The 13,408-nt window shown below is 47.8% G+C and overlaps 1 protein-coding gene across 3 annotated transcripts in view; it reads right to left on the bottom strand.

Moving 5' to 3' along the window:
* dnai4 (dynein axonemal intermediate chain 4) overlaps positions 1 to 13,408 on the bottom strand; it is a 172,634-nt gene that overhangs the window by 151,560 nt on the left and 7,666 nt on the right. For all 3 annotated transcript variants that reach the window (XM_070886135.1, XM_070886137.1, XM_070886136.1), the window contains exon 2: positions 5,964 to 6,147. In XM_070886135.1, the coding sequence (XP_070742236.1) occupies positions 5,964 to 6,147 (184 nt within the window). The remainder of the gene's footprint in view (positions 1 to 5,963; positions 6,148 to 13,408) is intronic.

Here is a 13,408-nt window from a genome sequence, read left to right as displayed (position 1 = left end):
ACCTGAAACAATCCACAATGGTAAATTGTGCACCGCGCCATCATGGGATACACTTACATCCGCACTACCAACAACTGATATCAGTTCCTTGGTGTAGGTGCGCAGTTTTGCCTGAACCGGGACCAGCTTGGGTCGTTCAGCTTGATCGTTCCATAGCCTCTCAAAGGCTACCTGTCTCATTACTGACTGACTCGCCCCTGCGTCCGCTTACATGTAGACTGAAACGCCATTCATCTCGACTTCCATTATTACTGGAGGACAATCTGAGGTGCAGGTATATACTCCATACACTTCGTCTTGGGACTGAGCTGCCTCTCTAGCCATCTCCTCGTAATCCGCGCTGGATTCACAGCCATCTGCTGACTCCTCTTCCACATGGTGAGTCACAGCTCTTTTGCACATTCGCTGGAGGTGGCCCTTTGTGCTGCAGCCTTTGCACACATAGTCTCTGAACCGGCACTAATGAGCCCTGTGATTACCTCCGCAACGCCAGCATGGTGCTACTCGACTTACATTTGCACCCCTCGGTGGGACTCAGGGGCCTGTTCGCTCTGCCCTGGGCAGATTCACGTTCAACAGTTCTGCCTGTGAAAGGCGCCATTCTATTTACAGTACTTGCTGGGTTTGAGTCCTGAGAGTGAGTCATTATCTGCTTGGAGCTGCAGCTTGAGGTTATGAATGCCTGGCTGATGCTGATGGCCTTCTGCAGAGTGATGGTGGTTTTGGCAGACAGTAGTCTGTGAAGAAGGGCCTCATGACCGATGCCAATTACGAAGACGTCCCGCAACGCATCGGCGAGGGATGCGCCAAATTCACACAGTCCTGCCAGCCTTCTGAGGTCGGCAGCATACTTCGCGATTTCCTGGCCCTCGGGGCGTCGGTGTGTATAAAATCAATGCCTGGCCGTGAGGATGCTCTCCTTCGGTTTGAGTTGGTCCGGAATTAGCACTTGCAGTTCCTCGTATGACTTGGTCGTTGTTTTCTCTGGTGCAAGCAAGACTCTGACGAGGCCATAGACCCCGGGCCCACAACTGGTCAACAGGATAGCTCTGCACTTATCTGCAGCGTGGCCGGATCATCGCCTACTAGGTCATTTGCTACGAAATATTGGTTGAGCCGCTCTGTAAAGGCTTCCCAATCTTCACCCTCTGTGAACTTTTCTAATGCACCGTTAGTCATTTTTGCGTGAAAGTTCGTAATCTCGTCGCCAGTTGTTATGTCTTTAATACTCTTATGAATGGCTCCACAAGGACTAATATTGTACTTGAGCTGTTGTGACCGTAGTCCCATTTATTGTAACTCCAGAGTGAGGCACAGGCATGGTGGGCAGCCTTGTATACTGGGCCCTGCACACCTATGCAGGTGACCCTCAGGTCTCCCACCGCAGTGCCCTCTGGTAGCACACCTTATGTGACTATACAGTTAGTATACATGGTCTACATACATGACAGGTCAGGCATCATCTGTGATGAGAAAAACAGAGTTAACATTTTAGATCAATTATTTTTTGTCAGTACTCAAAGGTCATTGACCTGAAAAGTTAACTCTGTTTCTCTCTCCACAGATGCTGCCTGACCTGGAGTATTTCCAGAATTTTCTGTTTTAAGGTCAGGTTTCCAGCATCCGCAGTATTTTGCTTTAATATTAGCATAAAAATCTAGTTTTGTAAAGATTAGGACCCCAAATTCTGATCGGGCTACTCTGCCAGCTATGTGCTCTGAAGTCGCGGCATTAAAACTCCATTAAAAATTGAAAGGATGGGGTCATTTGCGAGTCCGGCACCTGTAAGGGCACATGAACAGTGCAAATCTTGATGCATTGGAAGCAAAATCAGAGTGTTGCCAAGCTTCTCCAAGACGGGAAAGGAGGCCAACAAATAGGTTGATTTTATCTTCTGCTCCTAATAGAGCTATAGGGGCTTATGTTTAAGTTAAATGATCCCCTCAGAGATCGATTATCTTTGGCTGCAAAAGTTTTGGCATCTTTCCTGGGTCGCAGTGAAACACAAAAGCCATGATTTTAATCCCAAAGAGCAACAAGAATGGGGCGTGGGAAGGTTAATATCTTTACAGTGACCTTCTCAAACATCTTCATGCCACGCATCATTTTAATAGGTATGAGCTGGCCAGCCAGCGAGGCCCTCGCACCTGGCAGGCAAGGGCCTCATTTAAATTCAAAAGTCCGGGTCTGATGTTATTCAGACATTAACATTGGACAGCCGCATTTGACACCCAGTACCAGCCTCAACAGGAGCACCGGGCTCAAAGGAGGAGTGGGTCCAGAAGAGGGCCAAAAAGGGAAGTAATTTTTTTGTTTCTTTGTGGGCCAGGAGAAGCCAGGTTATTTCCAACTATAATTTGGGGCTTTCCAATTTTCTCCGCTTCCCTCTTTCCTGAGGTGTTGATTCCTTCCTGAGATATGCTTCACTGGACACCTTACCCAAGTGACCATTATGCACATCGAAGTCTTGAAAGTGAATATTAAGAAGCTATTTGACCAAATCTGGTTGTGTTTTCACTTGATATCCACACGTGCACTTCCAGAAAGGGGACTCTTGTGAATTTTTTTCATCTCACAAGTCCAGGTGCACTGTGGTCAAATAAAGCACCCCTTTGAGATCAGCTAACTCAGCAGATCAAGGGATGAAGTTGGCCCTCAGGTAAGTGAGGAAGGATGAACTATCAGGCTCCAGGCCCGGGGTGAGCAATCGGGCATCGGGCCAGAGATGGGTGATTAATGTCAGGGTTGGTGGGGCAGGGGACTGGGTGGGGGGGGGGGGAGGTGCAGGGAGGTTGGAATCCGGGGTTGGGGGAAGTGGGGGGGGAAATCAGCCCGCATTTTTTAATGTGGGGTCAGAAGGAGCACTCCTGCCCCTCCCGGCTCCACATTCAGGTAAGTACGAGGTCCTTCCTGCCAGTCAGCATCACGTGGTACTGTGCGAGTTCAGCACGTGGCGAGCAAAGCGCTGGGGCATTCGAAAATCGTTGACGTGATCAATGAATGCAAGACACACAGGACCATATCTTAAATAAATTATTTTGCCCTTTATTCAATATAGCGGGGCAGCACATTTCCAGCCAGAAGTTTCTGCGCTTTTTCTGCCCACCATTTTGGGAGTTTATTGGTCAGCTGGCACCCAAAAAGGTGCATGCTGCGTGGCCGAATTTATTGACCATCAACTCTACACCGCTGTTTATCTCAATGTGAGCCTCCTGTTCACTCCCCATACATTTTAAGCAACTACCTCATTTACTTTTAAAAGAATTTATGGGCTCTGATTCAAAAGTTACTTTTTGACAAAGAATTGTACATCCTAACCAACCTCTGTATAGAGTTTTTTCTTACTTCTGCTTTTATACATTTTGCAATTATCTTTAATTTCTGTCATCTCGTTACCACTTTGTCAACCAGTGGAAATGACCTCTCACTATTTATTCTATCATAATATTTCAGAATCTTGAAGATCTCGATCAAATCACAGCTCCAGTGAAAAAAGCTCTAACTTTTTAAGTCTTTCTTCATAACTGTAACCCCCTCAATCCTGGTAACATTCGAGTGGATCCACGCAGAACTTTTCCATTCTCTATCATACTTCCCGGATAAACTTGTTGAGCCAGGAGAAGATTCCTTCTTCTTATAATGATATTTTTAACCTTCCACATTTTGGGTGTTCCCAGCCATACTATCCTTAAAAGGAGCGGCACGAGCCAGTTTAGGAGGGTGACGACTTGGAGGAGGGCGAATGGATTGACAAATTTGACATGCTTGACGAATTTGTTGGAATTCTTTGAGGATGTAACGAACAGGGTGGATAAAGGAGAACCAGTGGATGTGGTGTATTTGGACTTCCAGAAGGCATTTGACAAGGTGCCACACAAAAGGTTACTGCACAAGATAAAAGTTCACAGGGTTGGGGTAATATATTAGCATGGATAGAGGATTGGCTGACAAACAGAAAACAGAGTCGGGATAAATGGTTCATTCACTGGTTGGCAATCAGTAATGAGTGGGGTGCCGCAGGGATCAGTGCTGGTACCCCAACTATTTACAATCTATATTAACGACTTGGAAGAGGGAACTGAGTGTAACATAGCCAAGTTTGCTGACGATACAAAGATGGGAGGAAGGGTAATGTGTGAAGAGGACATAAAGAGGCTGCAGGAGGACATCGACAGGCTAAGTGAGTGGGCAAGAATTTGGCAGATGGAGTAGAATATTGGAAAATGTGAGGTCATGCACTTTGGCAGAAAAAAATCAAAGAGCAAGTTACTATTTAAATGGAGAAAGATTGCAAAGTGCTGCAGTACAGCGGGACCTGGGGGTACTTGTGCATGAAACACAAAATGATAGTATGCAGGTATAGCAAGTGATCAGGAAGACCAATGGAATCTTGGCCTTTATGCAAAGGGGATGGAGTATAAAAGCAGGGAAGTCTTGTTACAGCTGCACAGGGTATTGGTGAGGCCACATCTGGAATACCGCGTGCAGTTTTGGTTTCCATATTTACGAAAGGATATACTTGCTGTGGAGGCAGTTCAGAGAAGGTTCATTAGGTTGATCCCGGGGGTGAGTGGGTTGACTTATGAGGAAAGGCTGAATAGGTTGAGTCTCTACTCATTGGAATTCAGAAGAATGAGAGGTGATCTTATAGAAACATATAAGCTTATGAGGGGGCTTGACAAGATGGATGCAGAGAGAATGTTTCCACTGGTGGGGGAGACAAGAACTAGAGGTCATGATCTTAGGATAAGGGGCCGCCCATTTAGAACTGAGATGAGGAGAAATTTCTTCTCTCAGAGGGTTGTGAATCTGTGGAATTTGCTGCCTCAGAGAGCTGTGGAAGTTGGGACATTAAATAAATTTAAGACAGAAATAGACAGTTTCTTAAACAATAAGGGGATATGGGGTTATGGGGAGCAGGCAGGGAAGTGGAGCCGAGTCCATAATCAGATCAGCCATGATCTTATTGAATGGCAGAGCAGGCTCGAGGGGCCTTATGGCCTACTCCTGCTCCTATTTCTTATGTTCTTATGATTGGATGTCGCCATAATCCAGGTCACTGCCTGGAACATGGGCAGGTGCAGCAGGAGAGGTGGCAAGCAGCAGAGGAATGGTGAGGTCGGGGCAAAGGAGCGGCGAGAGATCATAGAGGAACGTGATCAGGGCCCAGGAGAGGCGGGAGTTCGGGGCCCAGGAGAGGTAAGGGCCCAGGGGCGGCGAGGGCCCAGAGGCAGCACAGGCCAGCTCACACTGCATTATGTGTGCGCACTGGGTCTGTGTAGCAGAATTGGTCTCCAGTCGTCTTGGTTAATCCTTGCCACTGGACCAAGACCTTACGCTGTTAAGCCCATGTGGTGACTGGCGTGCAATGGCCACCACACGTTAAAAAAATCCATGCACAGGCATCTTCCACCCTTCAATATGTAGTAAGGGACCTTGAATATCAGGTCCCTCATTGTAACACCTGTGAACTCATCCCTTTTTGGTGTGGAAGCAAGTCATCCTCGATGCGAGGGACCGCCTAAGAAGATCCCAGGCAGAAAGGGTGGAACATGGAAACATAGGAACAGGAGTAGGCCATACTGTCCCTCGAGCCTATGAGGCTGTGGCTGACCTGTACCTCAACTCCATTTATCTGCCATTTCTGCATATCTCTTGATACTACCCTTACCTAACAACACTGAATTGATCGCAGTCTTAAACATTTCAATTGAATGAATTAGTTTCCTCAGATCTTCATCAATACTGCTTTGAAACCAACAATTTGAGTACCCAAGATCAGTTTTTTTCTCCTCCCCTATGATGATGAAGTGGGGAGGAGAGAAAGAAAATGCCCTGCAACCACTAGGAGCCTCCAACTATGGCACAATCGAGATTGACAAGGTGTTTATGGAGAGATTTTGGCACAAATCCCAGTGTTCACAGTTATAATAATTTGAGATGTTCATCACATAAAACTGTACCTGTACACTGTGTCTTCCTCCTGCACTATAACCTTTGTCCAAGATCTTGTCTCCTTGTATACTTATCCTTGGGCGATTAGATGATCCTCCAAAACTCAAAGAGCTTTTGTGGCTGTGTTTACTGAAGTTCCCCGTGCTGCTATGAATAAGTAATTTCTTTACGCTTCCTCCCATTTTCAATGACCTACAATTTCAGGACAACAGAAGCTATTAAAGATTCAAACATACTACAGTGTTTTGGTATCATTGGTATCAGTATATACTATATGAAAAATCATTTATACCAAATTATATGTGTGATATAATTATTGTGCGATACTTTGGTTTGACATTTGCTCCCACTACTATCACCAGCAGTGACAGGAGCTATAACCACAAGTACTGCATCCTAATGTTACATAGCTTAAAATGCTTTCTCCAGACACAACTCAAGTTTGGCCAGGCAAGATCTAGAATTGTACCACTGGCTGTTTTTCATAGTACAAAAGTGTCAGTACACATTGCCCTTGAGTGCCAACGTTCCAAGGTGAATTTTCCACAATGTTCTCAGGAATAGATAGCAAGAGAGTGTTACAGGGTTTGTACATGCTGCAACGGATGACTCCAAATCCCACTGAATCTTCTGGGGTCAGGCCTGTCATGTATGTACTTTTGGGATCACTAGCCACTAGATGGCGCCACTGTTGGAGGCCACTGGGCTGCACGCACTGGTGTGCAGCCCAAGTATAAAAGGCCAGCCATTTTGTATATTAGTCACTTTGGGCCTTAATAAAGCAGAGCCAAGGTTATACCTCTTGGAGTTAAACAGTACGCAGTCTAACAGTTATTGCATACACAACACGAACCTTTGCATGCAAAAATAAGCACGATTGGATTGTTGGAGCAATTTGTGGAAGAAGAAGATTGGGCAGACTTTATGAGCCATTTGAATCAGTTCTTCGTGGCCAACAAAATGCAGAAGGTTGGCGACGCAGATAGGACCGGGCGGTATTCCTCACGGTTTACAAGAACATAAGAACATAAGAATTAGGAACAGGAGTAGGCCATCTAGTTCCTCGAGCCTGTTCCGCCATTTAACAAGATCATGGCTGATCTGGCCATGGACTCAGCTCCACTTACCCGCCCGCTCCCTGTAACCCTTAATTCCCTTATTGGTTAAAAATCTATCTATCTGTGACTTGAATACATTCAATGAGCTAGCCTCAACTGCTTCCTTGGGCAGAGAATTCCACAGATTCACAACCCTCTGGGAGAAGAAATTCCTTTTCAACTCGGTTTTAAATTGGCTCCCCTGTATTTTGAGGCTGTGCCCCCTAGTTCTAGTCCCCCCGACCAGTGGAAACAACCTCTCTGCCTCTATCTTGTCTATCCCTTTCATTATTGTAAATGTTTCTCTAAGATCACCCCTCATCCTTCTGAACTCCAACGAGTAAAAACCCAGTCTACTCAATCTATCATCATAAGGTTACCCCCTCATCTCCGGAATCAGCCTCGTGAATCGTCTCTGTACCCACTCCAAAGCTAGTATATCCTTCCTTAAGTAAGGTGACCAAAACTGCACGCAGTACTCCAGGTGCGGCCTCACCAATACCCTATACAGTTGCAGAAGGACCTCCCTGCTTTTGTACTCCATCCCTCTCGCAATGAAGGCCAACATTCCATTCACCTTCCTGATTACCTGCTGCACCTGCAAACTAACTTTTTGGGATTCAACCCCCAGGTCCCTCTGCACCGCAGCATGTTGTAATTTCTCCCCATTCAAATAATATTCCCTTTTACTGTTTTTTTTCCCCCAAGGTGGATGACCTCACACTTTCCGACATTGTATTCCATCTGCCAAACCTTAGCCCATTCGTTTAACCTATCTAAATCTCTTTGCAGCCTTTCTGTGTCCTCTACACAACCCGCTTTCCCACTAATCTTTGTGTCGTCTGCAAATTTTGTTACACTAAGGTCCAAAAATTTATGGTCTGATAAAGAATCTACTCCTGCCTGTGAGTCCAACAGAGAATACGTATGAAAAATTGTGTACACTGGTACAGGACCACCTTAAGCCAGACGAAGGCATCATCATCGCGAGATACAGATTTTATACGCATGTTCGCTCAGAGGGCTAGAATGCAATGGAATTCGTTGCCGACCTGAGACATCTAGCGGGACCGTGTAAGTTCAGTGCTGTGTTGGCAGATATGCTGTAGGAATTCTTTTAATCAGCAGCAACCACGTGGTGATCCTGCGTAAACTACTGGCGGTGGAGACATTGGACTTGAACAGGGCCATCACGATCGTTCAGTCATACATGACGACGGATAGAAGTCTAAAGCAGATATCAGTGAAAAATCGAAACTCGGCAAGTACTGTAAATATGATTGATTCGCCGTTCGGCAGAGCAGCACATGGCAAGGCCTACCCAACTGCGTACGCGAAACCTGTGGCTGCCCAAAGTCTACCAGCGGGAATGCATCGGATTTCTCCATGTTGGCGTTGTGGGGGAAATCACCGGCATCAGCAGTGCCAATTTAAGCAATATAGTTGCAAAGGCTGTCTGAGAGTGGGACATCTCCAGCGCAAGTGTCCACAGATGAGCAAGCGTGCTGTGACACACCATGTGGAAGATGATGGTCAGACTAGCGCGGATCCGGATACGCAATCCGAGATACCAGAAGAGGACGTGTATGGACTGTACTTGTTCCGAACTAAGAGCAAACCGATAATGATCAACGTGAAATTTAATGGGGTGCCGGTATCGATGGAACTGGACACGGGGTGAGTCAATCGATAATGAGCCAGAGGACATTCGACAAGCTGTGGGATACTAAGGCTGTGAGGCCCAGGCTGAGTCCAGTCAATGCCAAGTTACGCACGTACACCAAAGAACTCATAACGGTGATTGGCAGTGCCATAATTAAAGTGTCGTTGAGGGTACGGTTCACAAGTTACTGCTATGGATTGTCCCAGGCAATGGCCCAACGCTGTTCGGCAGAAACTGGCTTGAAAAAAAATCAGATACGACTGGAACGACATCAAGGCATTGCTGTCGGAGGAAGATACATGTGCGCAAGTACTGAGCAAGTTCCCCTCGCCGAACCAAGCATCAGCAACTTCACCGGAGCCAAGGAGCAGATCCACTTAGACTCGGATGCAAGACCCGTCCATCATAAAGCTCGGGCAGTTCCGTATATGGTGAGGGAGAAGGTCGAAATCGAACTGGACAGACTCCAGCGTGAAGGGATCATATCACCGGTTGAATTTAATAAATGGGCCAGTCCCATTGTTCCTGTGCTGAAAAGTGATGGCACAGTCAGAATCTGTGGAGACAACAAGGCTACGATCAACAGGGTTTCGAAACAGGATCAGTACCCGTTATCGAAGGCTGATGACTTGTTTGCAACGCTGGACGTCGGCCTACACGACACAGGAGCTGGTCAAGACGTCGAAGAGACTTACATGCATTAACACACATAAAGGACTGTTTATTTATCACAGGTGCCCTTTTAGAATTCGCTCGGCTGCAGCAATATTTCAGAGGAACATGGAGAGTCGACTGAAGTCAGTTCCCAGAACCGTCATGTTCCAAGATGACATCCTGATCACAGGTTGTGATTCCGAGGAACATCTGAACAACCTGGAAGAGGTTCTACATCGTCGAGACAAAATGGGACTCAGACTGAAACGCTCGAAGTGCATCTTCATGGCACCAGAGGTCGAATTCCTGGGGAGGAAAATTGCTGCTGATGGCATCAGCCCCACGGACGCGAAAACCAAGGCCATCAAGAATGCACCCAAGCCGCAGAATGTGACGGAGCTGCGCTCGTTCTACTTAACGAGGTCTATTGGGTCGACTCAACTACTTCGGTAACTTCCCACCTGTCATGTATCTTACATTATTATATATAACTGTATCCTAACATGCTATACATGACTGTAATAAGATATGACCTGTAACCACCAGCATACCTTACCACCAGGGGTGCACTTGCAAGAGACAGGTCTATAAGGACAGGTCTCAGACAAGTGCAGCATTCCAGAGCTGTGAAATAAAGGTGCAGGTCCAGAGTGACCTTGACTTCACCACATGCCTCGTGTAAATCTGTACTGAGGGGACAGGACTTTACAGTGGCGACGGGTTACGGGATTACAGAATCCACAGAATGGCGAACAACGGATCAGATGCGGGAGACAATTGGGAGGACTTTATAGAAAGGCCCCAACAAAGTTTTATAACCAAAGACTGGTTAGGCAACAATAAGGCAGACAAGAGAAGAGCCCATCTCTTGACCAGCTGTGGCTCGAAAACATACGCTTTAATGAAGGATCTGTTGGCACCCGAGAAACCAGCAAGCAAGTCGTTTGAAGAATTGAGCACACTGGTAAGAGACCACCTGAAGCCAGCGAGCAGCCTACACATGGTCAGACACAGGTTCTACAACTACAGACGCTGTGTGGGCCAGAGCATACCCGAACTCGTGGCAGAACTTCGGAGGTTGGCTAGTTTATGTGAGTTCTCCGATGAACTGAAGAGAGAAATGCTGAGAGACTTTTTCACTGAAGGAATAGGCCACGCAGGCATATTCCGAAAGCTCATAGAGACCAAGAACTTGACCTTAGAGGCAGCAGCACTGGTTGCACAGACATTCTTGGTAGGGGAAGAAGAAACGAGGTTGATTTACAATGCAGGTACGACAACTAACGAAATATCGGAACAAGAAGTTCACAGCACTAAACAAGCTGCTACCCCTACACAAAGACAAAACCAGGAGAACAGGCTCTCGACAGCAGGCAGAAGCCATCAAGGGCCACAGGAACGGCCGTTCACACCTCATCAACCCACAATGCGAGCAATCAACTACAAACTGAGAGAAGCTCAAGAGAGATCAGCCAGACGCAGCTCATTCTTTGGGAACACTTTGAACAATGGAACAGGTCTGTGCTGGAGGTGTGGGGGTGCGCACTCGTCAAGGGGATGTCGATTTCAGCAGGCTGTTTGCAGAAATTGTGAATATACAGGGAATTTGGCCCGCATGTGCAAAAAAACGCCAGCTCGGCTGGTATACGAATCGGATGGGTCGGAAAGCGGACCAGAAGATGGTGGGGACAATACCCGGGACACCGATGTACAGCGGGTCAACACGATCAATGGCCGCTGCTCCTACAACAGGATGCCTCCTATAATGATGAGGGTCCTACTCAACGGGATATCTGTCAACATGGAGCTGGATACGGGAGCGAGTCAATCTCTCATCGGCGCTCAACAATTTGAACTGTGGCCGCATAAAAGAGACAGACCAAAACTCACAAGGGTCGACAGCAAACTAAGGACCTATACCAAAGAAATCGTACCAGTCCTCAGCAGCGCCATGCTCTCTGTCACACACAAGGGACAGTGAACCGACTTCCCCTGTGGATTGTCCCCGGAGACCCCCCAGCACTGCTGGGGAGAAGCTGGCTGGCAAAACTAAACTGGAAATGGGTTGATGTCCATGCCATGTCATTAGAAGAACGGACCTCCTGCTCAACAGTTATAAAGCGATTTGAACATCTCTTTCAGCCGGGTGTGGGCACTTTCAAAGGGGCCAAAGTCAAAATCTACATCACACAGGATGCTAGACCGGTCCATCACAAGGCCAGAGCTGTACCCTATGTGATGAGGGAAAAGATTGAACACAAACTAGACAGGCTTCTACGGGAAGGCATTACATCACCTGTGGAATTTAGCGACTGGGCAAGTCCCATCGTCCCAGCCATGAAGCCTGATGGATCCGTACGAATCTGTGGGGACTACAAATCTACCATAAACAGAGTCTCCCTACAGGACCAGTACCCGCTGCCCAGAGCGGAGGACTTATTTGCCACATTAGCTGGAGGTAAACTTTTCTCAAAATTAGACCTCACATCTGCGTATATGACGCAAGAATTGACCGAGGAATCCAAGCTACTCACCACCATCAACACACATCGAGGCCTTTTCATGTACAATCGATGCCCATTCGACATCAGGTCGGCAGCTGCCATATTCCAGCGCAACATGGAGAGTCTGCTCAAGTCCATCCCGGGGACGGTTGTATTTCAAGATGACATACTTATCATGGGCAGGGACACCGACTTCCATCTCCGTAATTTGGAGGAAGTACTAAAGCGGTTGGATCGGGTAGGCCTACGAGTCAAGAAATCCAAGTGCCTGTTTCTCGCACCCGAGGTTGAATTTTTGGGCAGAAGGATTGCCGCTGATGGAATCCACCCAACAGAGTCCAAAACAGAAGCAATTCGCCTAGCACCCAAGCCCCGGAATGACTCATAACTGCACGCCTTTCTTGGGCTACTCAATTACTTTGGGAACTTTATGCAGAACTTAAGCACGCTGCTGGAGCCTCTCCACGTGCTACTCAGGAAGGGGTGCGATTGGTTTTGGGGGGACGCAACAATAAGGCACGCAACAATAAGGCACGCAACCTTCTGTGTTCCAACAGTGTTTTGACTTTCTTTGACCCAGGTAAAAAGCTCGTTCTCACATGCGATGCGTCAGCATATGGGGTCGGGTGCGTTTTGCAACAGGTCAATAGTGCGGGCAAATTACAACCCATAGCTTATGCCTCCGGGTCACTTTCTCGGGTGGAGCGCGGGTACGGAATGGTAGAGAAGGAGGCGCTCGCGTGTGTGTACGGTATCAAAATTATGCACCAATACCTTCTCGGGGCCAAGTTCGCTTTAGAAACCGACCACAAGCCACTCACGTCCCTCCATCCGAGAGCAAGGCAATAAACGCCAACGCCTCGGCGCAAATTCAACGGTGGGCACTCATGCTGGCATCCTACGACTATACCATAAGGCACAGACCAGGCACAGACAACTGTGCCGACGCGCTCAGCAGGCTACCCTGGCTACCACGGAAGAGTCTGACGAAGAGGACTGTGAGATAGTCATGGCAATCAATGCCTTTGAGTCCACAGGTTCGCCCATGACGGCTCGCCAAATCAGAGCCCGGACGGCCAGCGACCCCACGTTTTCCTTGGTAAAAAGATGTGTCCTAACCGGTGACTGGGCAGAGGCTCGCGATGCCTGCCCCGAGGAATTAAAACCCTTTCACAGGCGCATGCATGAGCTATTACTGCAAGCAGACTGCCTGATGTGGGGCAGCCGAGTAGTCATGCCTCTGCGAGGCAGAGAGGCATTTGTCCGGGAGCTCCACAGCGAGCACCCGGGGATCGTTCTCATGAAGGCCATAGCCAGATGCCATGTCTGGTGGCCTGGTATTGACGCGGACTTGGAGCTCTGCGTCCGAAGGTGCACCATTTGTGCCCAACTCAGCAATGCCCCCAGGGAGGCTCTACTGAGCCCCTGGCCCTGGCCTACCAAACCGTGGTCGCGGGTGCACGTAGACTATGAGGGCCCATTCATGGGCAAAATGTTCCTCGTAGTTGTAAATGCATTTTCAAAGTGGATCGAAC

This window comes from Pristiophorus japonicus, chromosome 8 (genome assembly GCF_044704955.1).
Source record: "Pristiophorus japonicus isolate sPriJap1 chromosome 8, sPriJap1.hap1, whole genome shotgun sequence".
NCBI classification, from domain to species: domain Eukaryota; kingdom Metazoa; phylum Chordata; class Chondrichthyes; family Pristiophoridae; genus Pristiophorus; species Pristiophorus japonicus.
Note: the sequence above shows the minus strand (reverse complement) of the source record. Positions and strands in the feature narration are given on the sequence as shown.